At 39.8% G+C, this 26,911-nt stretch overlaps 1 protein-coding gene across 4 annotated transcripts in view; it reads left to right on the top strand.

Annotated features, from left to right (window-relative positions):
* ighmbp2 (immunoglobulin mu DNA binding protein 2) overlaps positions 1-26,911 on the top strand; it is a 79,868-nt gene that overhangs the window by 24,966 nt on the left and 27,991 nt on the right. For 3 of the 4 annotated variants that reach the window (XM_059975508.1, XM_059975506.1, XM_059975507.1), the window contains exons 7-12: positions 516-679; positions 3,315-3,515; positions 3,740-3,887; positions 6,056-6,230; positions 15,388-15,570; positions 25,797-25,915. In XM_059975508.1, the coding sequence (XP_059831491.1) occupies positions 516-679; positions 3,315-3,515; positions 3,740-3,887; positions 6,056-6,230; positions 15,388-15,570; positions 25,797-25,915 (990 nt within the window). The remainder of the gene's footprint in view (positions 1-515; positions 680-3,314; positions 3,516-3,739; positions 3,888-6,055; positions 6,231-15,387; positions 15,571-25,796; positions 25,916-26,911) is intronic. The other variant, XM_059975509.1, reaches the window with a different exon arrangement.

Below are 26,911 nucleotides of genomic sequence, written 5' to 3'. Positions count from 1 at the left end.
ATATGGAGGATATGTTTTTGCTAATCCGAACTGACTGGAATCTGCAAGTGAGGAAATCCAGGATCCAATTGTACAAGGAGGTATTGAGGCCCAGTTCTTGGAATTTATTGATTAGATTTGAGGGGATGATGGTATTAAATCTGATCTGCTAAATGTTTTCAGTATTCATTGTTTCCGTGTCAAGTTTCTAGTGGTGGCATTTTTTGTTTCTTTTATTGTCTTTTCTTTTAAAGAATATATTTACTTTGCTGACTGTTTCTATACACTTAAAATTTGATGTTGTAAATATTGTCTGTTGTAAAGTAATATGTGTATTCTCCTTTTGAGCATTGAACTTAGCAAAGTAAACTGAAACAAAGAATTCCATTTATTATCATATTTTATGTTACTTGTAGAATGAAAATCATTCAAAATTGTGCAATTGTTTCAGTTATATTTATCCTTTGTTTTATACTGGAGTATGTGAATGAATTATTTTCTTCTGATATGAAGTGTGGCTTGATGCTTTTCTTCAGAAAGTCAGGAGCTGTACAATCCCTGTCTGGATGACTCTCAGAAAGAAGCTGTAAATTTTGCCCTGGCACAGAAGGAAGTGGCAATTATCCATGGCCCTCCTGGTACTGGGAAGACGACTACAGTTGTAGAAATAATTCTGCAAGCCGTAAAACAAGGTCTAAAGGTGCTAATATTTTATTTGAATTGTTGTATGTGAATAATTCACAAGAGTGGAATACATTTATTAGCCATCCATCACAGGAGCTCTTTTAATTATCAGGAACATGGAAAATGTAATCAGATGAATTTGGATGGTTCCAAAATGTATATATGAAGCTAAGGTACCATTTCTGGTTTCATTGATGAAGGAAGGGAGTCTTCTGCACTAGCAGCTACCTGATTGAAACTATCTGATTGAATGTAGGTTCCTCTGCAAAGAACTCCTGATGGCTATAAAGAAATAGTTTTTAAAAAATCAGCCAATCGCATTTAAAGTTTCTCACTAGCCATATTGAGCGAATGACCAAGTATAAAGCATGAAGTATAAATTAGATGTAAATTAGACTAAATGAAGCAAAGTTTGAGATAAATTATGGGATTATGTGCAAGAGAGGAAAATGGAAAAAAAATCATAGAGTCATAGAGTGCTCCAGCACAGAATCAGGTCCTTTGAAGCATCTAGTGTAAGCTAAACTGTTATTCAGCATAGTTTCATCAACCTTACACCATAGCCCTCCATACTGATCTCATCCATGTACTTATCCAAAGTTCTTTTAAATGTTGCAATCGAACACAAATCCTCTGATTCTGCTGGTGCTAGTTCCACAGTCGCATAACCCTCTGAGTGAAGTTCCCTCTCAGGTTCCCCTTAAATATTTCACCTTTCACTCCTAATCTATGACATCTAATCCTAGTCTCACAAAACCTCAGTGGAAAAAGCCGGCTTGCATTTTGCTGCATCTATAACCCTCATAATTTTGTCTACCTCGAACAGATCTCTCCTCGTTCTCCTGCACCACAGGGAATGAAGTCCTAACCTATTCAACCTTTCACTATAACTCAGATCCTCAAGTCCCCGCAACATTTTTGTAAATTTTGTCTGTACTTTTTCATTCTTATTAATGTCTTTCTTAACAAGAGCTGCACACAAGACTCTAAATTTGTCAGTGTGCCAGAAGTTCTGTTTATGACCCTATTTACCTTTGATGCCACTTTCAAGAAATTATGGATCTATACTCCCAGATCCCTTTATTCTATTGCACTCCTCAGTTCACTGTGCAAGTCCTATCCTGGTTTTTCCTCCCAAAGTGCAACATCTCACATTTGTTTGCATTGCACTCCATCTGCTATTTTTCCAGCTGGTCTAGATCTCTCTGCAAGCTCTGATGGGTTTCCTCTTGTTCTACTCCACCCCCAATCTTGGTGCTATTCACAAATTTTCTGATGCAATTTTCCACTTTATCGTCCAGATCACTGTTAACAACAATGGACCCAGCACCAATCCCTGTGGCACACCAGTCGTCACTTCAGTTCAATTTCAGTTTAGTTTTTGAAATGTCTTCCTGGTTATTAAATTCAGAACAAATGGAGATCTTGTAAAATATAAAGTTTTGTATCCTTTTAAAATTCCACCTGATTGTATTAGCCACACTTTGTGCTTGTGTGGTGGATAAATGAAGCAACTTTGCACTGTTGATTTCAGTGCTTGATCTACTGGTGAATGCTGTCACAAAGTAACCTGTGGCAGTGCAAAGTACCTCAGGCGACAATCTTTGGATTTATGTATGTAACTGAATTTGTACGTGCCAAAAGTCATTAAATTTTCTAAGTAATACTGATAGGCTTCTGCATTGATCTTTAAGGAAAATCCATTCACTAACTAAATGTCTTACTATTTTGCAAAATTAATTGCAATTTTAATTTATTTAGTAGTAGTATTTGATTTGTCAACGTTCACCAGCACAGAGGGCTATGATCAGATGAAAATATAAGGGCACTTTGGCAGAGTGACTTCCAACAGCATTTGAAAAATAGCATACAGAGTTGGATCATTGTATAAGCAATTTTACTGATTTTTAAAAGGTTTCTGAAATTTATCTCATTGTGTTCAAATTCTATACAGAACTGATTCTGAATTTGAAATGCAACAGGTTTGAAGTTATGTTTTTCCTTTGTCCATCTCTCAGTTTGGTCAAGGTTATTTTGGAAAGTAAACAGTCATTAATAGAGCAGGTAAATGCATCTTGTTTTCTGCTTTTTAAACAAGATGTAATGGGTTTAGCAGTGGGTGTTGTGTTTATTTGCTTTCTTGAACGAATATACAAAAGAGAGCCAATGTGATTAACTCTGCATGTCGTATTCACCATTCTACTTATGTAAAGCATATTATAGAAAGGGAAAGCCTAATGGAGCTGGATATCTGTCTGTTTTATTTGATTTCACAATTACAGTTATTTGCAAATGAAATAGAGAAACAAAACAAGAGCCAATGAGACTAGGAGCTTGGTTTATTTATCCAGCTTTCTATTTAATGGAAAAAATCCCACACATTAGCTGAGGACAAGGGAGGTAAAAATTTTTAAGTATCTTTTCTTGAACAGTCTTCATTGTTGAAATTAAGTGCAATAGGGCAACTTGTATTATGGTCTGGGAATAGAGGTTATTGGCTTCTGAGTTTTGGTATGCCTATGGCAAGAAACATATCGTTTGTTTATCTGAAAAAAAATGTTGTTGTTCCTGATAACATTGCACCTCATTTCATCAGTCTTGTTTGCTACTTGGTTATTATATTCTCTTAGATTTTTTTTAAATTTCCCAAGGTACTTTGCTGTGCTCCTTCCAATGTTGCTGTTGACAACCTTGTTGAACGTCTGGTACAAATAAAAGCAAAGGTTTTGCGATTAGGTCACCCTGCACGATTGCTCGAGTCCATACATCGCCACTCTCTGGATGCTGTATTAGCACACAGTGATAACACCCAAATAGTAATGGATATTAGAAAAGAAATTGATCAGGCATTTGTAAGTATCTGCACAAATTGTGTAAGTTTGTTTCAAATCTTTATTGTACAAGAAGGGCATATTTGCATCATTTTCAGGAAAGCTGAAGCATTATCATAGTACTTACATTGTAAAGTTAAAATCTTTGCTCATTTAAAAACATGACTTTACAAATTTATTTTGTTAATATAGTAAATTGTCTATGTGAGTGTGGAGAGAATAATTATCAAATTTTAATTTAAAAGGTAAAAATGAAGAAGGCACAAGACAGAGGCCAGAAAGTCCACTTTCGTGGTGAGATCAAGACTTTGAGAAAGGAGCTGAGAGCAAGGGAAGAGGCGGCTACTGTACAGATACTAAAAAAAGCCAGCGTTGTCTTGGCAACTAATACAGGTAGATTTGTATAAGGCACAAAGAGTGAGTGTGGGTTTAATAAAGGCAGCAAAGAACTATGTTTCCTTAAATAACTTGCTGTTTTCTACTATTACAAACTGGGTTAACATTACCTGTCTTAGTAATGCAGTATACGGATTTCAAAAGCTTCATTGCCTTCATCTAAATTTTCCTTCTAGAATTGCCTTGCATTTTCATTATCTTGTTGCAATTTTAGATAAATACATGCAGAAGAAACTAGGGACCCTAAACTTGGGTTTCTAAATTGAAGTATTTTCCCCCTTTTAAATAAGACAGATCTGAATTATAGCAATTTCTTAGTGTTGTTTTATGCAGCTAATCAATCTCTTTAATTAATGGAATTGTAGTTCCCAAAGTTGCAACAGGCAGGTCCTGAAAACTTGTGTCAGTAGTTTTATTTATATTTTAATGTATATAATTCTGCAAGCACCTGTAATAGACTCTGGCCCATCGAGTCTGCTCCGCCGTTCAATCGTGGGCTGATCCAATTCTTCCAGACATCCCCACTCCCCTGCCTTCTTCCCAAGTAGTTCATATTAATTGGATTTTGGAAGCTTATAGACAGAAAAACTCCCAATAATCCAGCATTTGTCCATTCGGAATGCAGTAGATTCAGATTGTTCGGCCTCTGGCTCACTAGGTGATGTTTGCACTTTTCACTCACCCACATCCTAGACCCTGTGCTCTTTCCATCCACTGGGGTTCAGTTCCTGTGCTTCCTTTCACTCATCATGTCCCACGTTCCTCAGACTTACTAATCATCCATTCACATCCAAGTCTTTAATATATATCACAAACAACAAGGGTCCCAACACCAATCCTTGTGATGCATCACTGATCACAGACTTCCCATTGTAAAAGCCCCCTTTGCCACTGGCCTCTGCTTCTTATTGCAGTTTTGGCTGTAATTAATTGGCTCACTTTGAATTCTATGAGCCCTCCTAGTCTGGTTTACCATGTTGATGTCTAATGCCCTGCCTTCATCAATCAAGTTAATGAGATATAACCTCTCCATGCACAAAACCAGGCTGACCATCTCTGAGCAGTCCCAACTGTACAGACAACTAGTCATTAGGATTTATGCCAACAATTTCACATATACTCTCGAAAGACTCACGAGCCTGTAGTTACCTGGCTTTTTAAATAAAGGAACAACATTAGTTATTTCAGATTCAGATTCAGTTTATTGTCATTTATAAACCACAAAGACAATGCAGTTAAAAAATGAGACAACATTCTCTGGAATGATATCACGAAAAAACACAAAACAGACCGCACAAGAAAAACCACATAACGTTTGGTAATCCCCAATCCAGAGTCCGGAGAGGCTGCTGCGTATCGATATCGCGCTACCGTCTTAGCACGTTCCCCGGAAAGGAACTACAAGCCCATCAGACAAAACTAAAGCTACAAGACCAACACAAAACCACATAGTTACATATAGTTATAGTTAACATATAGTTTCAACAGTGCAGACAATAACATAATTGATAAAAGACTGACAAAGACCACATAATTATAACACATAGTTTCAACAGTGCATCCTTTGTCATCCTTCTGGAACCTCATTTATGACCACGGTGGTAAAGAACAACGAGTCCGTACAGAAGACAGGAGCTAAGGATAGGGGGAATAGAATTTATCCAACAATCTATTTGATGTGGTTATTCTAATATGATAAGTACATTAGTCAGCCTAGGAACAGAGAGTCATGCTATTTACATTCTGATGAAGGTTCATTGACTTGAAACATTGATTTTGTTTACTTCTCTAAAGTGTATCTTGTCCTGCTGAGTATTTCCATTGTTTGCTGTTTTATTTTAACACAATGAATGCATTCCTTCTGGCCCCTCCAACAATTGATAATTCTTCTAAGTGACCCAGGGTTTATCGTGGCTCACACTGAATGTTAATGATGTGTATGTGGATCATTCTCACAGGAGAGGGCTTATTTGAGCATTCCGTGAAAATTAGTCATCTCTGTGCACTCCATGTGCATTGTGCTGTGAAGGAACTGTGTGAAATAAAGCCACGTTACACTCTTAAAGGCTGAAGACCCAGTTTTGCACAAGAATTCAATTGCAACAAGCAAGGACTGAATATCTGGACTCTGTTTGCTTTTTACTGGTTTCCTTTTATGTTCCCAGGTGCTTCTGATGATGGTCCATTGAAACTCTTGCCAGATGATTATTTTGATATTGTGGTGATTGATGAGTGTGCACAGGCGTTGGAAGCGAGTTGCTGGATACCATTAATGAAGGCCCCAAAATGTATCCTGTCTGGAGATCACAAACAACTTCCTCCAACCATTATTTCTAACAAGTAAGTCCATCAAATGTAGTGAGATTTTCTCCACATTTTAACCTTCAGTTTCCCACAAAAGAAACATTCTGCTTGCAGGATACTCCTGAGTATTTTCTGGACTCAGACGTTCAATCATGTATGGTTTCAGGAAAAGTAAAAGGCTTGTATGTAAAAAGATTGAGAGAAGAAGAGCTATTGAAAATTTAGTTCTGGCAAGTACAGATCAGAAATTATCTTGAAGTACAAACAAGCTGGATGAACTCAGCAGGTCGGGCAGCATCCGTTGAAATGCTCCCATTTCAACGGATGCTGGCTGACCTGCTGAGTTCATCCATCTTGTTTATACAGGTTGATTTGACCACAGAATCTGCAGTGTACTTTGTAGAAAATATCTTGAAATGCCTAATTTTGTATTTGGCTCAGAAAAAAAACATGGAATTAAACATCACAGGATATTAAAACAGGCCTAGAAATTGAATGCACAACTTCCCACTTCTCATTTGTAGTTGAAATCAGATGTTAATGGAAGTTGGTATTTTAATCAGCATCCTACACTTATTATACTAATCTCCCCCCTGGCACTTACGCTTGCAAGTTCAAGAAGTGCTACACCTGGGCACCAATGGGAATGGGGATGCCAAACAGTCCTTTCACATGAGTCAATGCTTTACCTGTAAATCTGCTGGGGTCTTATACTTTAGCTGGTGGTTCTGATGCAGTCTCCTCTACGTTGCTGAGACCTGACGTAAACTGGGGGACCACTTTGTTGAGCACTTTCGCTCCATCCATGAAAAGCAAGCGTTTCCGGTGGCGTTTCAACTCCAATCTGCATTCCTATTCCAACATGACAATCCATGGCCTCCTCTTCTGCCATGATGAGGACACTTTCAGGATGGAGGTGCAAAACCTTATATTATGTCTAGCTAGCCTCCAACTCAATGGCATTTACATCAACTTCTCCAAATTTCACTTTTTCCTCTCCCCCAGCTTCCTTTTTCTTTAGTTCCCCACTCTAGCCTCTCTCTCAGCTCTTCTCCTCACCTGCATTTCACCTCTCCCTGGTGCTGCTCCCTCTTGCTTTTCTCCCATGGTCCATTCTCCTCTCATATCAGATCCCTTCTTCTCCAGCCCTTTACCTCTCATCCATTCTCCATCCCCCTCCCATCCACCTAGCTTCACATATCACCTTCAGGCTTGTACTCCTACCACCCCCCCCCCCCCCCCAATCTTCTTATTCTGGCATCTTACCTCTTCCTTTCCAGTCGTAATGAAAGCTCTTGGCCTGAAACATTGACTTCTTATGTTTTTCCATAGAAGCTGCCGGATCTGCTGAGTTCCTCCAGCATTTTGTGTGTGTGCTCTGGATTTCCAGCATCTGCAGAATCTGTTGTGTTCACTATTCATTTACTTATATCTTCTAGTTTGCCAGCATTTTGGTTACTGAATGAAATCCAATGTGGGCTAGTTAAAAGCAATTTGTGTTAACCAACTTGAAAGGTAGTAATGAAGAGACCTAAGAAGCAGAAAGTGTCACTGTATCTATGCACTTTCAAAAGATGTTTCACAAAGCATGAGAGAATTTCGAAGTAAAAAAATCAAAGTAAATCAAATTAAGTTTATTTTACATGCATATTTATATATGTCACCATTTTCTTGCGGGCGTTCACAGTGAATACAAAGAAACACGATATAATCAATGAGAAGCTGTGCACAACAAAAACATAGAAACAACCAATGCATAATACAACAAAAAAACTATGCAAGTACAAAAAGAAGATTTAAAAATAAATAAATAACAATAAATATTGAGAGCATCAGTTGTATAGACCTTGAAGGTGAGTCCATAGATTGTGGAATAGGTTCAGTGCTGGGGTCAGTGGAGTTATCCCCACTGGTTCAAGAGCCTGATAATTGAGAGGTAATAACTGTTCCTGAATCTGGTGGTGTGGGACCTGAGGCTCCTGTACCACCTCCTTGATGGCAGCAGTGAGAACAGAGCATGGCCTGGATTGTGGGGATCCTTGGTGATGGATGCTGCTTTCTTGCAATAGCACTCCTTGTAGATGTGCTCAGTGGTGGGGAAGGCTGTACCTGTGATGGACTGGGCCTTTTCCATTACTTATTGTAGGAATTTCCATTCAAGGGCATTTGCGTTTTCATACTAGGCTGTGATGCAGCTCGTCAATATACACTCCACTACACATCTATAGAAGCTTGTCAAAGTTTAAGATGTTACACCGAATCTTCACAAACTTCTAAGGAAGTAGAGAAGCTGCTATGTTTTCTTTGTAATTGCGCTTAAATCCCTGGCCCAGGACTGATTCTCCAAAATGATAACACCAAGGAATTTAAAGATGTTGACCCTTTCCATCTCAGATCCTCTGGTGAGGACTGGTGCATAAACCCCTGGTTTCCTCCTACTGAAGTCAAAAATCGGCTCCTTGGTCTTGCTGACTGAGAGGTTGTTGTACTCAGCTGGATTTTCAGTCTCCATTCTATATGCTGATTCATCACCACCTTTGATTCAGCCTACGCCAGTAATGTCATCAACAAACTTGAAAAAGTGTACTGGAGCTGTGCTTAGCCACAGAGTCATAATTGTAGAATGAGTAGAGCAGGGGGCTAAGCACACAGCCTTGTGCACCTGTGCTGATGGAGATTGTGGAGTGGATGTTGTTGCCATTCCAAACTGATGAGGGTCTGCCAGAATAAGAAAGTTCGGGGGTGGGGTTGCGTGGGAATGAGCACAAGCTAGAAGATGATAGCTGAAGCCAGCTGAGGGAGAAGTTAGGTGGGTGGGGTAGGAGTGATGAGGTGAGAAGCTGTGAGGCAATAAGTAGAAAATGCAAAGGGCAGAAGAAGAAGGAATCTGATAGAAGAGAAGAATAGACCATGGGAGAAATGGAAGGGGGAAGGGCACATGGGTGAGGTAAAAGATAGGTGAAGAGAAGCGGTATGAGGGGAGGCAGTTAGGAAAAAAGAAGAGGGAAAGGGGAGAGGATAAAATTGCTGGAGGTTAAAGAAATCAATGTTCATGCCATCAGATTGTAAGCTACCCAGATGGAATTTGAGGTGTTCCCACCTGAGATGGAGGCCATGGACTGAAATGTTGAAATGGGGATTTGTATTTAAATGGTTCACCACTGAGAAGCCCTGCTTGTTGCAGATGAAGGGATTCAGATTTGTGGATCATTAGGACCTCTTCTGGGGCAGGTGGCGCTTGTACAAAAGGGACGGGTTGCACTTGGATCAGAAGGGGACCAATATTCTTTCGGGCAGTTGTGAGTGCTTTAACCTAATGTCACAGGAGGATGGGAACCAGGATGATAGAGCTGAGTATGAGCCAATAGGTTTACATGCAGATGATGGGTATAACATGAATCTAAGGAAGGACAAGCCAATGATTGGGTACATCATTGCAAGGGTAGACAGAGCACAGAGTTAAATTGTACCACAGAGGCAAAATTTGAAAGGGTGAAGGATGCAGGACTGAGGTGCTGTATTTAAATGTGCGTAGCATTCGGAATAAGGTAAATGAAGCCGTGGTGCAATTACAGATTGGTCGGTATGATATTATAGGCATCACTGAGTCGTGGCTGAAAGAAGGCCATAGTTACGAGCTTAACATCGAAGGATATAGTTTGTATCAAAAGGGCAGGCAGTGGTGTGGCTCTGTTGTTAAGAGATGGAATTATATCTTTAGGTAGAGGATGACTCGGGGTTAGAGAATATTGAATCTTTGTGGGTGGAGTTAAGAAATTGCAAGAGTAAAAAAACTCATGGGAATCATATATAGGCCTCCAAATAGTAGCCAAGATGTGGGATTGAAATTGCAAAGTGAGCTGGAAAAGGCATGTAATAAGGGTAATGACAACTGTTGTAATGGGAGACTTCATTATGTAAGGGGATTGGGAAAATCAGGTTGGTGTCAGATTGCAAGAGTGAGAATTTTTTGAATGCCTATGAGATGGGTTTTTTAGAGCAGCTTGTGCTTGAACCTACTTGGGGAAAGGCTATCTAAGATTGGGTGTTGTGGAATAACCCAGATCTTGTTAGGGAAATTAATGTAAAGGAGTCTTCTGGAGGCAGTGGTTATAATATGATTGAATTCAGACTGCAATTTGAAAGAGAAGCATAACTTGCATGTATCCATATCACACTGGAATAAAGGGAATTACAGAAGCATGAGAGAGGAGCTTGCCCAGTTGGATTGGAGGGGGATACTGGTGGGGATGATGGCAGAGCAGAGGTGGCTGAAGTTCCTGGGAATAGTTCACAAGGCACAGGATAGTTATGTTCCACAGAGGAAGAAGTTCTCAAATGTCAGGGGTGGGCAACCATGGCTGACAAAGTACTGCATAAAAGCCAAGACAAGGGCATATAAGGTAGTAAAAGTGTTTGGGAAGCTTTTAAAATCCAACAAAAGTAAACTAAAAAGCTATAAGAAGGGAAAAGATGAAATATGAGTGCAGACTAACTAATAATATAAAGCAGGATACCAAAAGTTTTTTCAGTTATACAAAAAGTAAAAGTGAGGTAAGAGTTGATATTGGACCACTGGAAAATGAAGCTGGTGAGGTAGTAATGGGGGACAAGAAATGGCAGATGATCTTATTGAGTACTTTGCATCTTTCTTCACTGAGAAAAACATTAGAAGTGTGCCAAAGGTCTGTAAGTGTCAGGGAGCAGGATTGAGTGCCATTGCTATTTGAAAGGGAAAAAATGCTAGGCAAACTCAAAGGTCTTAAGGTGGATAAGTCATCTCAGCCAGATGGCCTGCTTCCCAGAGTTATGAGAGAGGTTGCTGAAGAAATAATGGATGCATTGGTCATGATCTTTCAAGAATCACTTGATTCTGACATGGTCCCAGATGACTGGAAGATTGCAAATGTTACTCTACTCTTTCAGAAGAGAGGAGGGCAAAAGAAAGGAAGTTATAGGCTAGTCAGCCTAACCTTAGTGGTTGGGAAAGTGTTAGAACCTATTATCAAGGATGAGGTTATTAGGTACATGGAGACAAATAATAAAGTAAGTCAAAGTCATTATGGTTTCTGTGAAGGGAAATCTTGCCTGACAAATCTGTCGGTGTTCTTTGAGGAAGTAACAAGCAGGTTGGACAAACGAGAGGCAGTGGATGTCACTTACTTGGATTTTCAGAAGGCATTTGATAAGGTGGCACACATGAGGCAGCTTAACAAGATAAAATCCTATGGCTTTACAGGAAAGATACTGGCATGGATAGCAGAACAGCTGACAGGCAGGAGGCAGCGAGTGGGAATAAAGGGGGCCTTTTCTGGTTGGCTGCTGCTAACTAGTGGTGTTCCTCAGGGGTCAGTATTGGGATTGCTGCTTCTCACATTGTTTGTCAGTGATTTGGATAATGGAATTGATGGCTTTGTGGCAAAGTTTGCAGATGATATGAAGATAGGTGGAGGGGTAGGTAGTGCTGAGGAAGCAGTGTGATTACAGCTGAACTTAGACAAATTGGAAGAATGGTCAAAAAAGTAGCAAATGGAATACTATTGGGGAATGTAAGATAATGTATTTTGGTAAATGGAACAATAGAGAAGACTATTGTCTAAATGAGGATAAGGTTCAAATATGTGGTGCAGAGGAACTTAGGAGTTCTCGTGCAAGACTCCCAGAAGGTTAATATACAGGTCGAGTCTGTGGTAAAGAAAATCAAATAAAATGTTGGCATTTATTTCAAGGGGAATGGAATATAAAAGCAAGGAGATAATGCTGAGCTTTTATAAGACACTTGTCAGGCCGCACTTAGGGTAAGTATTGTCAACAGTTCTGGGCCCCGTATCTCAGAAAGGATGTATTGTCATTGGAGAGAGTCCAGAGGAGGTTCACGAGGATGATTCCGGGAATGAAGGGGTTAACATATGAGAAGCATTTGGCAGCTTTGGGCTTGTACTCACTGGAATTTAGAATAATGTGGGCGGTGGGGGCGGGGGGGATCTCATTGAAACCTACCAAATGTTGAAAGAAGGGTGGATGTGGAGAGGATGTTTCCACATGGTTATGGTATCCAGAACTAGAAGGCACAGCCTCAAAAGTGAGCACTGACTCTTTAGAACAGAGTAAGGAGAATTTTTTTAGCCAAAGAGTAGCAAATCTGTGGAATGCTATGCCACAGATTGCGGTGGGGTCCAAGTCTGTGCATGTATTTAAGGCAGAAGTTGATCGTTTCCTGATCGGTCCGGGCATCAAAGGATATGGCGAGAAGGTAGGTGTATGGGGTTGAATGGGATCCAGGATTAGCTGTGATGGAATGGCAGATCAGACTCAATGGGCTGAATGGCCTCATTCTGTTCCTACGTCTTATGGTCTAAGTGAATGTGTGCGATGAAGCAGTCCTCCAGTTTGCATTGGGTCTCACTGATGTAGAAGAATCCATACTAGGAGCACTGCATACAGTAGAAGACCCCGACAAACTCGCAAGCGAAATGTTGCCTCACAAGGAAGGACTGTTTGGGGCCCTGAATGGAGGCAAGGGAGGAAGTGAATGGGCAAGTGTAGCACTTCTTCCAGTTGCAGATATAAGTGCCAGGAGGGAGGTTAGTGGGGAGGGATGAATGGACAGGTGAATCACGGAGAGAGTGATCCCTGCAGAAACCGTAGAGTGGGAGGGTGGTAAAGAAGCTTTTGATGATAGGATACCATTGCAGATGACAGAAGCTACAGAGGATGATGCACTGGATGCAAAGCCTCATGGAGTGGTACATAAGAACAAGAGGAATTCTATCCCTATAATTTGAATGCAGCATCCAAGAGATGTTGGAGATTCAATGTAATTTCAAAAATAATTGGAGAAAAGGGAAAGTTGCAGGAGAAAGAGTAGATTCATGTTTATTTGTACTTCTTTGAAGATATGGCGCAGTAAAATTGGGCTAAATCTGTGTCATCTCATTTGCTGACTAATAAATGCAAGGTAACAGTCTTTTTAAAACATTAACATTTAAGATATATCTCTAAAGATACTCTGCTGGAAAGCAGCCTGATATACATGAGCTTTGATTGCCTATAATTGTTAGCTTGTGAGGAATTAAGATCCCTTGGGCTACTCAAAATTGCCTTTTATTTTAGTCAGATAGAGAGTGTAGTCTACAGAGACCTTTTTGAAAGCAATTTCTAGTCTCATCCTGTACTTGCTTAATACAGAAACTTGTATACAGTGCCTTCTGCATTTATTTTCTGATGTTAATACTCTCTAATTAGGCTTCTTTGGCCAATTCTAGACCAGTTTGAGCCATATTAGGTAGGCCAACTTAACATGAACCAAGATCAAATGTGGTGTCTTTCTGATATGCAGGCCTGAGCTTTTAACCACATTAGCTCACTCAGCCACCCAGGAGTACTTTAGAGTAATAACATTTCAGAAGATTTTTAATAGTAATTGATTGACTAAGGTTCTACAGAAGTAATGAAAACATAATGCAATGAGTATATTGTTAGGAGACTATTACGTGGGAGACATATGTATTCAGTCAATGAGCCTTACAGACATAAAGTGTAATTTCAAGTTTATACCAAGTTTTGGGGTAGTTTTGTTATCAACAAGATAGCATTGAATATTTAATTGCAGCAGTGCAAGATGCATTGCTGCATCAGGTCTTTTGCTGTACTAAGCAACACACACAAAAATGCTGGAGGAACTCAGCAGGTCAGGTGGCATCTATGGAAGGGAGTAAACAGTCAACATTGCAGGCCAAGGCCCTTCTTCAGGACTGTACTGTACTTAAGGACTTTGTTGTATTATTTACTCTACCGAGAGACCAGCACTCATAAAGGGTCTAAGGTTATGGCAATGGGCTGCTAACCAAGACAGAAAAAGTCATGCTTGTGTAATGAGGAGAATTTTTTTTTAAGCAGTGTGATGTTACTATAGAATGCCATCAGGCACTGAAAACACTTTGAAAAGCAAGGATGTAATTTTGAAAAGAATGCTGAGACTGTGATTAGATGTTACTGAATGGCAAAGCAGGAATAGTGGGCCAACTGGCCAACTCCTTCTCCTTTTAATAATATTCTGTAACATTATCTCCCAGATTCCTTTCCACTTTGCACATTACTGCACTCTAATTAGTGTAGGCCTCCGTCAGTCTTGATAGACCATGGATTTGCGCCTTGGAAAGTTTCCAGGGCGCAAGCCTGGGCAGGGTTGTATGGGAGACCGGCAGTTGCCCAAGCTGCAGGTCTCCCCTCTCCATGCCACCGATGTTGTCCAAGGGAAGGGCATTAGGACCCATACAGCTTGGCACCGGTGTCGTCGCAGAGCAATGTGTGGTTAAGTGCTTTGCTCAAAGACACACAGCCTCAGCCAGGACCTTCAGATAACTAGACGGATGCCTTAACCACTTGGCCACGTGCTGTGTATTGTACCAGCAGCTGCTATACTTAGGTGATTCACTGACCTCATTTAGAACTCCATACCCATAGCATTGCCGTTAGCAAATGAACTACAGCAATTCAAAGAGGCAGACCACCATAAAGAACATGTAAATGTGGGCATAAATGATAAATGGACATTATTAGGAATTCTATGATTAATTAATTTTGTGAAAAAATACTGCAGTGCTGTTTTTCATTTTGCCGTGTTTATGGATAGCCTTAACAGAGGTTTGCAGAAGTAAATTGCAGGACCCTTCTATGTATTAATACCTATGCCGAGTTTTGAGGGTAGAAAACGTTGCCAAATTTCATTTGTAGGAGCTTTGTGCTGGACACAAAGTTGACTGTATCGATTAGATACCCCAGTAATTTTCTGGGTTTTCTTCTTACAGATTTTCTTTTATAATAAATACAACTGCAGCTTGCTTATCTAATCATGCAGAATGTTTTTAATCCAGTACTGAATAATGATGTTCAGTCCTGCACAACATCAATCTGTTTTCAGATACTTCACAGAAGTACACATTGAATATGCAATTTGGGTGCTGTATTATGTTCAATTTGAAATGCTAATTAGTTTATATTACCTTTTATAAAGTAATAAAAGCCTAGTCAAGTTTAGTGCAGTATAATTAAATTTTGCATATAATCAGTAAGTTTGGTCAGCCAAATAATATCCTTAAAAACTCATGTGGTTAGACCTTAAGTGAATGTATTTGCCTACCATCTTCGGATTTTCTTTATAGCTTAACTATTGTTTACACATTCCCAACAGGGCTGCTGCTAATGGCTTATCACTCAGTTTGATGGAGCGGCTAATCCAGAGATATGGTGAGCGGGTTGTGAAAATGCTGACTGTACAGTATCGAATGAACAATGCTATAATGCAGTGGGCTTCCAAACAGATGTACGACGGACGACTTGTGGCTCACGAGATGGTGGCAGCACACCTGCTAAAGTAAGCACAGTGACACAATAGAAGCTGAAAAGTGCCTGAAACAATCAGTGCATTGGCAACTTTCCAAGAAGGAGAGAGAAAAACAGAGTTAATAATTCAAGGCAATGACCCGAAAGGTGCAAGAAATTTGACAGATTCACCTATTCATTACTTCAGCATTATCACAGATAATGCCTGACTCCTCTTGACTATAAATTGTCATCTTAAATCCTTCTTTGCCTTCACCATTCACTTTTTTTAGCACAGAGCTTGTGGACTTTGTCACCAGAATTGAGCCCAGCCATTCAGTTGCCTTTCTTGGCATCTTTTTTCACCCAGACCATTACACTAAATTTCTGCCCTCTCTTCCTCTCCCCCCCCATTGTAAAATCTCCTTTTCAAAGAGCTATTTTATTTTCCATCATTTCAGTCACACATTGATTGCTGTTCTTTTTAGAGTCATAGTACACTACAGTACAGAAACAGGCCCTTAGGCCCATCTAGTCGTGCCAAACTATTTAAACTGCCTAGTCCCATCCAACTGTACCCAGACCATAGCCCTTCATATACCTATCCAAACTTCTCTTAAGCATTGAAATCAAAATCACATCCACCACTTGCGTTGGCAGCTCGATCCACACCCTCACCACCCTCTGAATGAAGACGTGTCTCCTCATGTTCCCTTTAAGCATTTCACCTTTCACCCTTAACCCATGACTTCTAGTTGTAGTCTCACCCAACCTCAGAGGAAAAAGCTTGCTTGTATTTATCCTCATAATTTTGTATACTTCTATCAAATGACGCCTCGATCTTCTACATTCTAGGAATAAAGTTCTAACCTATTCATTCTTTCCTTATAACTCAGGCCCTGCAGTACTGGCAATATCCTTGCAAATTTTCTCTTTCAGTCTTATTTACATATTTCTTGCAGGTAGGTGACCAAAACTGCACTCCAAAATAGGCTTCTCCAATGTTTTATACAACTCCAACATAACATCCTAACTCCTGGACTCAGTACTTTGATCTATGAAGGCCAATGTATCAAGAGCTTTCTTTACAACCCTGTCAACCTGTGATGCCACTTTCAATGAATTGCCTGTATTCCCAAATCCCTTTGTTCTACCACACTCCTCGGCGCTTTACAGCTCACCGGGTAAGACCTACCCATGTTGATCCTCCCAAAGTACAACACCTTACACTTGTCTGCATTAAATTTCGTCTGCCATTTATAGCCCATTTTTCCAGCTGGTTCTGATCCTGTTGCAAGGTTTGATCGTCTTCCTCACTGTCCACTACGCCCCCAATCTTGGTGTCATCTGGAAATTTTCTGATCCAGTTAATCACATTATCATCCAGATCGTTGAATTAGATGGCTAACGATAACTGGCCTAGCACTGATCCCTGCGGCCTTCAGTCAGAGAGGCAACCATTTACTTACCACTCTTTGGATTCTCCTACAAGCCAATGTCTAATTCAGTTTGTTGTCTTATCTTGAATGTCAAATGACTGAACCTTGTCGACCAACCTCCCATGTGGGACTAAGTCATTTACCTCACTAAAATCCATGTAGACTGTATCCACTGCCTAGCCTTCATTAACTTTCCTGGTAACTTCCTCAAAAAACTGTAAGATTGGTTAGGCATGACTTAACATGTACAAATCCACGCTGACTATTCCTGATTAGCCCTTGTCTATCCAAATACTCATATATCTCTCCCTTAGGCTACCTTCCAATAATTTTTCCACTACTGATATCAGGCCTATAATTTTGTGGTTTATTCTTAGAGCCTTAAACAACAGAACTACATCAGCCAACCTCCAGTCCTCCGGTACCTCACCTGTTGCTAAGGATAATTTAAATGTTTCTGCCAGGGCCCCTTCAGTTTCTGCACTTGCCTCCCACAGGGTCCAATGAAACACCTTGTTGGGCCCTGGGGATTTGTCCACAGTATTTTGCCTTGACAGCAAACACCTCCTCTTCTGTAAACTGTATAGGGTTCGTGAAGTTGGTGCTACTTTGCCTCGCTTCTATAGACTCTGTGCCCATTTCCCGACTAAATACAGATACAGAAATTCCATTCTAGATCTTCCCCATCTCTTTTGGCTCCATGCATAGATTACCATTCTGATCTTCCTGAAGACCAAGTTTGTCCCTTGCAATCCTTTTGCTTTTAACAAAGCCCTTAGGTTTTTCCTTCCCCTTGTCTGCGAGAGCAACCCCATGCCTTCTTTTAGCCCTCCTGATTTCTTTCATATGCATTCTCTTGCATTTCTTATACACCTCATGTACCTCATTTGTTAATACCTGCCTATATCTGCTTTGTACCTCCTTTGTTTCTTATCCAGACCCTCTTGAAAACTAAACTCGTTATTCTTGCCTTTTATTTTGACAGGTACATACAAGCTTTGTTCTCTCAAGTTTTCACTTTTGAAGGCCTCCCACTTACCAAATACACCTTTGCAAGAAAGCAGCCTGTCCCAATCCACACTTGCCAGATCCTTTCTGATTCCATCAAAATTGGTCTTTTACCAATTTAGAATCTCAACCTGAGAACTAGATCTATCCTTTTCCATAATTACTGTGAAACTAACAGCATTATGATCACTAGTTGCAAAGCGTTCCCCTACACAAACTAATGTCACCTGCCCTGTCTCATTCCCTCCAATGAAGTGTGTTCCGTTAAGAAGAATCAGAACCAGGTTTATTATCACCGGCCTGTGACGTGAAACTTGTTAACTTAGCAACTGCAGTTCAATTCCATACATAATCTAGCAGAGAAAAAAAATGTAAATCAATTACATATATTGAATAGATTAAAAACATGCAAAAACAGAAATACTGTATATTTAAAAAAATGTGAGGTAGTGTCTAAAGATTCAATGTCCATTTAGGAATCGGGTGGCAGAGAGGAAGAAGCTGTTCCTGAATCACTGAGTGTGTGCCTTCAGGCTTCTGTACCTCCTACCTGATGGTAACAGTGAGAAAATGGCATGCCCTGGGTGCTGGAGATCCTAAATAATGGACGTTGGCTTTCTGAGATATCTCTCTCTAAAGATGTCCTGGGTACTTTGTAGGCTAGTACCCAAGATGGAGCTGACTAGATTTACAACCTTCTGCAGTTTCTTTCGGTCCTGTGAAGTAGCATCTCCATACCAGACAGTGATATTGTCTGTGAGAATGTTCTCCACGGTAAAACTATAGAAGTTTTTGAGTGTATTTGTTGACATACCAAATCTCTTCAAACTCCTATTAAACTATAGCTGCTGTCTTGCCTTCTTTAAAACTACATCGACATGTTGGGACCAGGTTAAATCCTCAGAGATCTTGATATCCAGGAACTGCTCCCAAGCTGCTCACTCTGTCCACTTCTGATCCTTTCCTGAAGTCCAAAATCAGCTCTTTCATCTTACTGACGTTGAGTGCCAGGTTGTTGCTGCAGCACCACTCCACTAGTTGGCATATCCCACTCCTGTACGCCCTCTTGACACTACCTGAGATTCTGCCGACAATGGTTGTATTGTCAGCAAATTTATAGATGGTATTTGAGCTATGCCTAGCCACACAGTCATGTGTATACAGAGAGTAGAGCAGTAGGCTAAGCACACACCCCTGAGATGCGCCAGTGTTGATCGTCAGTGAGGAGGAGATGTTTTCACCAAACCACACAGATAGTGGTCCTCGGGTTAGGAAGTGGAGGATTCAATTGTAGAGGGAGTTACAGAGGCCCAGGTTCTGCAACTTCTTAATCAAGATTGTGGGAATGATGGTATAAAATGCTGAGCTATAGTTGATGAACAGCACTCTGACATAGGTGTTTGTGTTGTCCAGGTGGTCTAAAGCCATGTGGAGAGCCATTGAAATTGCGACTGCCATTGACCTATTGTGGCGGTAGGCGAATTGCATTGGGTCCCAGTCTTTGCTGAGGCAGGAGTTCAGTCTAGTCATGACCAACCTCTCAAAGTATTTCATCACAGTCGATGTAAGTGCTACCAGGCGATAGTTATTAAGGCAGCCCACATTATTCTTCTTAGGCACTGGTATAGTTGTTGCCTTTTTGAAGCAAGTGGGAGCTTCTGACAGTTGCAGCGAGAGGTTGAAAATGTCCTTGAATACTCCTGCTAGATGGTTGGCACAGGTTTTCAGAGCCTTACTGGGTATTCCATCAGGTCCTTCTGCTTAGTGAGGGTTCACTGTCTTTAAAAACAGCCTAACGTGGGCCTCTGAGACGGAAATCACAGGGTCATCAGGTGCAGCAGGGACCTTCACAGCTGTAGCTGTGTTCTCCCTTTCAAAGCGTGCATAGAAGTCATTGAGTTCATCTGGTAGTGAAGCATCACTGACATTCATGATATTGGGTTTCGCTTTGTAGGATGTAATGTCAGACTGGCCTGGTTAAAATCTGCCAAAACAATGGGGAAGGTGTTAGGGTGCCTTTGTGCATGTTGATCCTATTACTCAGATCATCTAAAGCAGTGGTTCCCAACGTGGGGGGTAATTTGATTTTTAGGTGGGGGCAATTCGAGAATGAGTTATTAACAGTGATTTTTTTCTGGTAAGTCTGTGTGAGTATGAGTTTGTGTGTGAGTTAATACATATGTGTATATACAGTATGCATACATAAAAATACTTGTGTGTATGTACATGTGTAATTGCGTATGTACTGTATATATAGTGTATCACCATCATTACAACCATCAAATGGCTTTCATAATTAAGATAATGAATTGACTGATGTAAGAAGGAATGAATGAACAACTCCAAACGCGTAAGAAACTTGTACGAGGTCGCACCAATGCTGCTTTTTGCAGTAGCTTTCGGTTCTTGGTAGTGTGAAGGTGTGTACATTGCGTCATCTCTTTTAAACGGTGTATCTGTCTTTGTATGCTGTAGAAACGAATCGGCATTGTTTTATTTATTTATTATTATTATTATTATTATTTTAATATCACTTAATGTTCTTTTTTTTTACAATTTCTTAGTAATTTCTTCCTCAGAACTTTAACAGTCCTTTGGTTCTTTTATTTTTCTCTTTCATGAATGCCATGTTCTTTGGAAGCTTGTTTAAACCAAGTTAATGGTCTTTTAGGCTTCCTCCAGGTGAATAGGAGTTCACTTTTTGAATAATAAGAATTATATATCACCACAGGGGGCATCAGGATTTTAGAAGTGATTAGGTGGGGCATGGCCAAAAAAAGGGTTGGGAACCACTGATCTAGAGCCAGCTTGACATTGACCTGAGGTGGAATGTAAACTGCTACCAAAATGACCCTGGAGAACTCCCGTGGTAGGTAAAAAGGATGGCACTTTACTGCTAGATATTTCAGGTCTAGTGAACAGAATTGGGACAGTATTGATATATTTATGCACCAAGAAGTGTTGATCATGAGGCATACTCCTCCACCTCTGCTTTTGAGAGACTCTATAGATCTATCCTGACGGTGTATAGTAAACCTGTTGATCTGGATCATTGCATCTGCTACAGAAGGGGTTAACCAGGATTTCATGAAACAAAGGGCGCACGCAGTCCTAATGTTCCTCTGATTCAGCACCCTGGCTCTGAGAGTCAACGTTCGTCAGCAAGATAGTCAGTAATATTAATAACATTTTATATTTAAACCTGCAGGTAAAAGATGAGAACAGTGTCAAGTGGGGTAGAAAAATAACTAATGAAGAATAGTTCCTTAAGGCAAAAGAATATGGCATTAAGGCCCTTAGATAAAAAAAAATGGATTGATAACTATAAATAGTAAAAGAGGATGAATAGCAAGTGATTTGTTATCAGTGTTCAGTGAACCCACATTTGATGCTAGAAAGCTGGGAATATAATGTAAGTTATGCAAGTACTTGCGGCTAGGTCAGGCAGTTATGATGTTTCAAGGTAAATAATCCAAAAGTGCAAGGAAAAAAATAAGCTTCTTGGGCCTTTTGACCAGAGTATTAGCACTGTCTTAAGACTATTTTGTAGTAAGAACAATATTTTGTGTACTCAAAGCAATGATCGTAAAGTTTTACATGGCATATTTTATGTTAATAGTGTCTTTGAATGATAAAGCACAAAGTCGTAGCACAGAAGCCTATTTGGCTCATCGTGTATGTGAGATATTGAAATATCCCACTGTCCTGCTTATTTACCAATTACTTTGAAACATGCTTTTCAATTTTCTTTTGAAAATTACTTTTGAATCTGCTTCCTCATCCCTTTCGTGGAGTGCATTCCCGGTCACAGATACTCCCTTTGAATTAAGAAGAAAAGGTTTTCCTTGGTTCTTCAGCTGGTCAATTTTTATCTTTAGCCTCAAACCACAACTTTTTTCCTTCGTTTCCAGTCCTGAAAAAAAGTCTCAGCCCAAAACCTCAACTACTTATTCAATTCCATAGATGCTACCTGACCTGCTGGGTTCCTCCAGCATTTGGTGTTTATTGCTGTGGACTTCAAGCACCTGCAGAATTTCTCATATCAAAATAATTCATTGATTTGAAATAATTTATCAGATCTGTCTCTTTTTCTCTACCAGTTTAAAAAAAATCTGCCTACTTCCATTACTACAGATGACAAAAATCCCATTTTTAAAAAAATATACAGCACCAATAGAATCCCACCACTCCACTCTCCACCCAAACCTGTGATTTTTGTAGTACTATTCCCAGATGAGTGTTTATATGTATTTTCATGCTTAACATCATTTCATTGCCTTTTTAAGCCATGTATCTTATTTTTTCTCTTCAAACACTTTTTTCAACTTGTACTCTCCCCATTCATCTCTCTTCCAGCTTTCACCCTTTCAATAAAGATCCTTTTGCTTCTATACTCTTTTTACAAATGCATTACAGTTTATATTGCTGTCCTCTTCTATGAAATTGTAGCATCTCCTACTTTGATCTCAAATACAAGGTCTGCCATATCAAACGGTAATGCTGCAGGTTCTATTGGAGGATGACACTGGGTTTTCAGGTCAGTGGGTAAGGGTCAGTGCTAAAGTGGAAGGCACCAGACAGTTGCACAGTCACCCATATATGAGCAATATTCACCCAGGCTTGCTGCCTTTTGCCTTTCACTGCATGCTAACAGACTGTACATTATTTTTTATTGTGGAAGATTTAGGATTGAAGTTTTGTAGTATAGAAACAACTTGATGTCTACAAGGATTATTAGAGATCCCTTATGGTCATGTATTTCCAGATCTGGCCCTTTAAGCCCACCTTACAAGCAGCTTCAATTGTGAGAAGAAAGACGAGAAAATGCTTGATGCACTTAACAGCTTGAGGGACATCTGCAGAGAGAGGAAAAAAAATTAACGTTTCAAAATAATGACTTTCACCAGAATTGTAAAGTGCTTGAGATAAAGCTTTAATAATCTGAGAAAAGGAGGAAAAATAAAAATGGCAATCTCCTGCAGCAGGATTTCCCAACCTTTTTATGCCATGAACCAATACCATTAAGCGAGGGTTCCTGGACTGCTGCAACCCCTGTCCTAGGATGATAAATATAATACCTGAAATGCACACAAAAAGATGAACAGAACGTGAATGGTATTGGGATTTCCTTCAGGTATTCTGGTCTACTCGCCTTTCTCAAAGACTTATTGGCTAGTAGATTAATTTGCTATTGTAAATGGCAAGTTACCTACAGTAACAATAGTGAATCTGCAGATGCTGGAAATAAATAAAAAACACAAAATGCTGGCAGAATCAGGATGAAGGGTTTCGGCCCGAAACGTCATTATTACCTCCTCCCATAGATGCTGTCTGACCTGCTGAGTTCTGCCAGCATTTTGTGTTTGTTACCGACAATAAGTTGCCTGTAGCATAGGTGTGAGAGGGTTGCAAGCAGATAAAGGGGATTTCTCGTGGAGCAAGTATAGCCTCTTAAGTAGAATGGCCTCTTACATTGTGTGCAGATATGAATTCTAGATGACAGAAATTGTTTTGGTATTCTATGAGATAGGAACAATGAGGGCTTATTGTCACAAGTAATCATTTTGGAGGTTTAAGAAGAAGACGATGATGAGGATAGAGAAAAGTACAATGTTAGAATTGTGAAATGTAGAACAGCAGTTATTGAGATTTTAAAATAAAAGAGAATGATAGACATACTCATCAGGTAAGATAGCATCTCTGGAGAACAAAATTGAGTTAACATCACAGGGTATTGTTGTTCCATTGGAACTGGTCTGTTCTGACACAAACTGGAAAGTCTGATTGTCCAAAATGGCTGAATTCAGTGTTGAGTTCCCAGGGCTGCAGGATGTCTGGATGAAGGATGAAGTGTTGTTCTGGGTAGTGCTGTGTTTCTTCTTTTGAGACTGAATGTGATGGAAAATTAAGTGACAGGCAATCGAAAGCTCAAAGTCACACTCGTAGATGGTGCAGTGAACTAACTTAGGAGAAGTGTAAGTGAATTCACCTAGAAAGATTATGCAAAGGGAAGAAATGAAAGAATACATGGAATGCTGTGCTAGCTTTTGCATTTGATAAGGTGTTCACAGGGTTCTAATTAAGAGGACTAGGGGGAATTGTTTGGCTTTATTTAAAGTAGATTGGAATTTATTATTTACAAAACTGATGTTTCAGTATTTGAATCTTAGTTAGAGCAATCAGAGGTACCATACCACTTCAGTGGTACCATATAAGTCAATGGCATGAACATTGTCTTCTCTAACTTCTGTTAATGTCCCTCCTTCCCTTCTTACCCCATCCCTGACATATTTAGTTGTTTGCCTGTTCTCCATCTCCCTCTGGAGTCCCCCCCCCCCACCCTTTCTTTCTCCCGAGGCCTCCCAACCCATGATCCTTTCCCTTCTCCAGCTCTGTATCACTTTCGCCAATCACCTTTCCAGCTCTTAGCTTCATCCCACCCCCTCCAGTCTTCTATCATTTCTCATTTCCCCCTCCCCCCACTACTTTCAAATCTCTTATTGTCTTTCCTTTCGGTTAGTCCTGACGAAGGGTCTCGGTCCAAAACGTCAACAGTGCTTCTCCCTATAGATGCTGCCTGGCCTGCTGTGTTCCACCAGCATTTTGTATGTGTTGTTGTTTGAATTTCCAGCATCTGCAGACTTCTTTGTGTTTACCATATTTGTTTTTAGCACTGGAAAGACTTACTGATTTTGGAAAGTATAGAAGATCAAATTACAGAAAATATCCAAGGTCTGGATGTTTAACCCAATTTGTGTTCTAAGTTAGGAGATTGAATTTATATCCGTGTTTAAAATGATAAAGGGATTAGATTGGCTAGTAATTGGATTAGGAGCACTAGAATTCTGGTAGGGTAAACCAGGACAGCACAATCTTAGAAATAGAACTAGACCACTTAGCTGTGAAGCTGGAAATCATCTTGACATGCCAAGAGTACTTGAAATTAATGACTTGTTTGATCGATTGTATATGCTATTTAAATAGAAAATGTAAGAGTCATTTCTGTGCTGTATGGGATATAGGACAAAGATGGATAAATGGAGTTGTGAATAGCAACTCTGATTTAATCATGACGGAACAAGCATAAAAGGGCTGAATAATGCTCTTGTGAACACACAAATTAAATTCCACTAGAGCCATATCTGTTCTGTTTTAGGCTTAAAATCAAAGCTTGGTTTAGTTGGTTTCTGGTTTGTGAGTATTGTGCCATTTATTTTTCTAATACCCGGAACAATGGGTATTGACTGTACTTGGATTATCCTTTACAACTGATGTACTTAGAATGGATGTAACCTGCTATCTGCAATCCTGTCTTTAAAGAAAAACAGAATCCAAATCCCAATTCTACCCTAATTCAAATGAAAAAAAAACCACATTATTTGAAGTTCATTGCTGTACTATATTTTTTTCTGTGTATCTCTGCACATAGGAAAAAGTGTACGAGGTTTGTAAATTGGTTTTCATTAATGCATAACTATTAAATACTGAATTCGATCCCATGAAAATAATTATGTGACCAGGCAAGGTGAAGACCCAAGGAGGAGGAGGAAGGTGGGATAAAATGGTATTTATTTTTTCCAAGCGTCAAAGGCTAATAAAGACATAAAGTTTCACAGAAATTAATTGTGTCCTGGCAAAATGTTGCAATAGTAATTATTATAAAGGAGATCCCATCCACTCAGATGTGCACTCCAATTAATCATGTTTATTGACTTTGCTGTGTGGGCTGATTTCTCTGTTACAGCAATGCAAGTTTTTTGATGGATTGTTCTTTATTTATACACAGCAGTAGCTTTACTTTTCCATTAACTGCTGTTTTTATAATTCTCAGGGATCTGCCAGGGGTTGTTTCCACGGAAGAAACAGTGATTCCATTGCTTCTAGTTGATACCTCAGGATGTGGTCTGCCTGAAATTGATGAAGAAGATGAACAATCTAAAGGAAATAAGGGTACTGTATGATTAATTGGGATGAAGTTAGGTATACTCACAGACTTTTTTGCAATAAATGGAGATAATTTTCTTGGAACAGAAATTGCTTCACACTGCAATTTTGTTAATGCGCTCAAGCTAGAATCTCTTGTGTGCCATTTTGACTTTGAATTTGTAATTGCCCACATACTAAGTTCCTGAACTCTATTTATTACAGCACAGAACACAAGTACTTGGCCTATTAAGTCCACACTAGTTTGTTCAATGAGAAATCCATTTAATCTCACCTCCTTTCAATGGTTTTATTTTTCCCCTATTATGCTGTGATCAGTTATCTAGTTTGGAAATACTTTTCATTGGCATTGGGGTCAAGAAATATGGGACCCAGAGCAGAGGTAGTTGGCACAGTGATCGGTTGCATTCTGCAGAGCACAGCTATGGATAGTGGTGGAGGAAAATTCATTTTCAGTGGTCTTGGGGAATCTCTGCATCATTAATGGAGATGGGAGAGGTTCTGGAGAATTGGAGGGTTGAGGGTGTTGTTCCTTTATTCAAGAAAGGGAGTAGAGATAGCCCAAGAAATTATAAACCAGTGTGTCTTACTTCAGTGGTTGGTAATTTGATGGAGAAGATCCTGAGAGGCAGGATTTCTCAACATTTGGAGAGATATAATATGATTAGGAATAGTCAGCATGGCTTTGTCAAGGGCAGGTCGTTCCTTACGAGCCTGATTGAAATTTTTGAGGATGTGACTAAGCACATTGATGAAGGAAGAGCAGTAGATGTAGTGTATATAGATTTCAGCAAGGCATTTGATAAAGTACCCCATGCAAGGCTTATTGAGAAAGTAAGGAGGCATAGGAAGGCATACGGTGTATTGGTCTTCATCAATCGTGGAATTGAATTTAGGAGCCAAGAGGAAACGTTGCAGCTATATAGGACCCTGGTCAGACCCCACTTGGAGTACTGTGCTCAATTCTGGTCGCGTTAATACAGGAAGGATGTCAAAGCCATA

The sequence above is a fragment of the Hypanus sabinus genome, chromosome 7, assembly GCF_030144855.1.
Source record: "Hypanus sabinus isolate sHypSab1 chromosome 7, sHypSab1.hap1, whole genome shotgun sequence".
NCBI classification, from domain to species: domain Eukaryota; kingdom Metazoa; phylum Chordata; class Chondrichthyes; order Myliobatiformes; family Dasyatidae; genus Hypanus; species Hypanus sabinus.
This window is presented reverse-complemented; position numbering and strand designations above follow the sequence as displayed.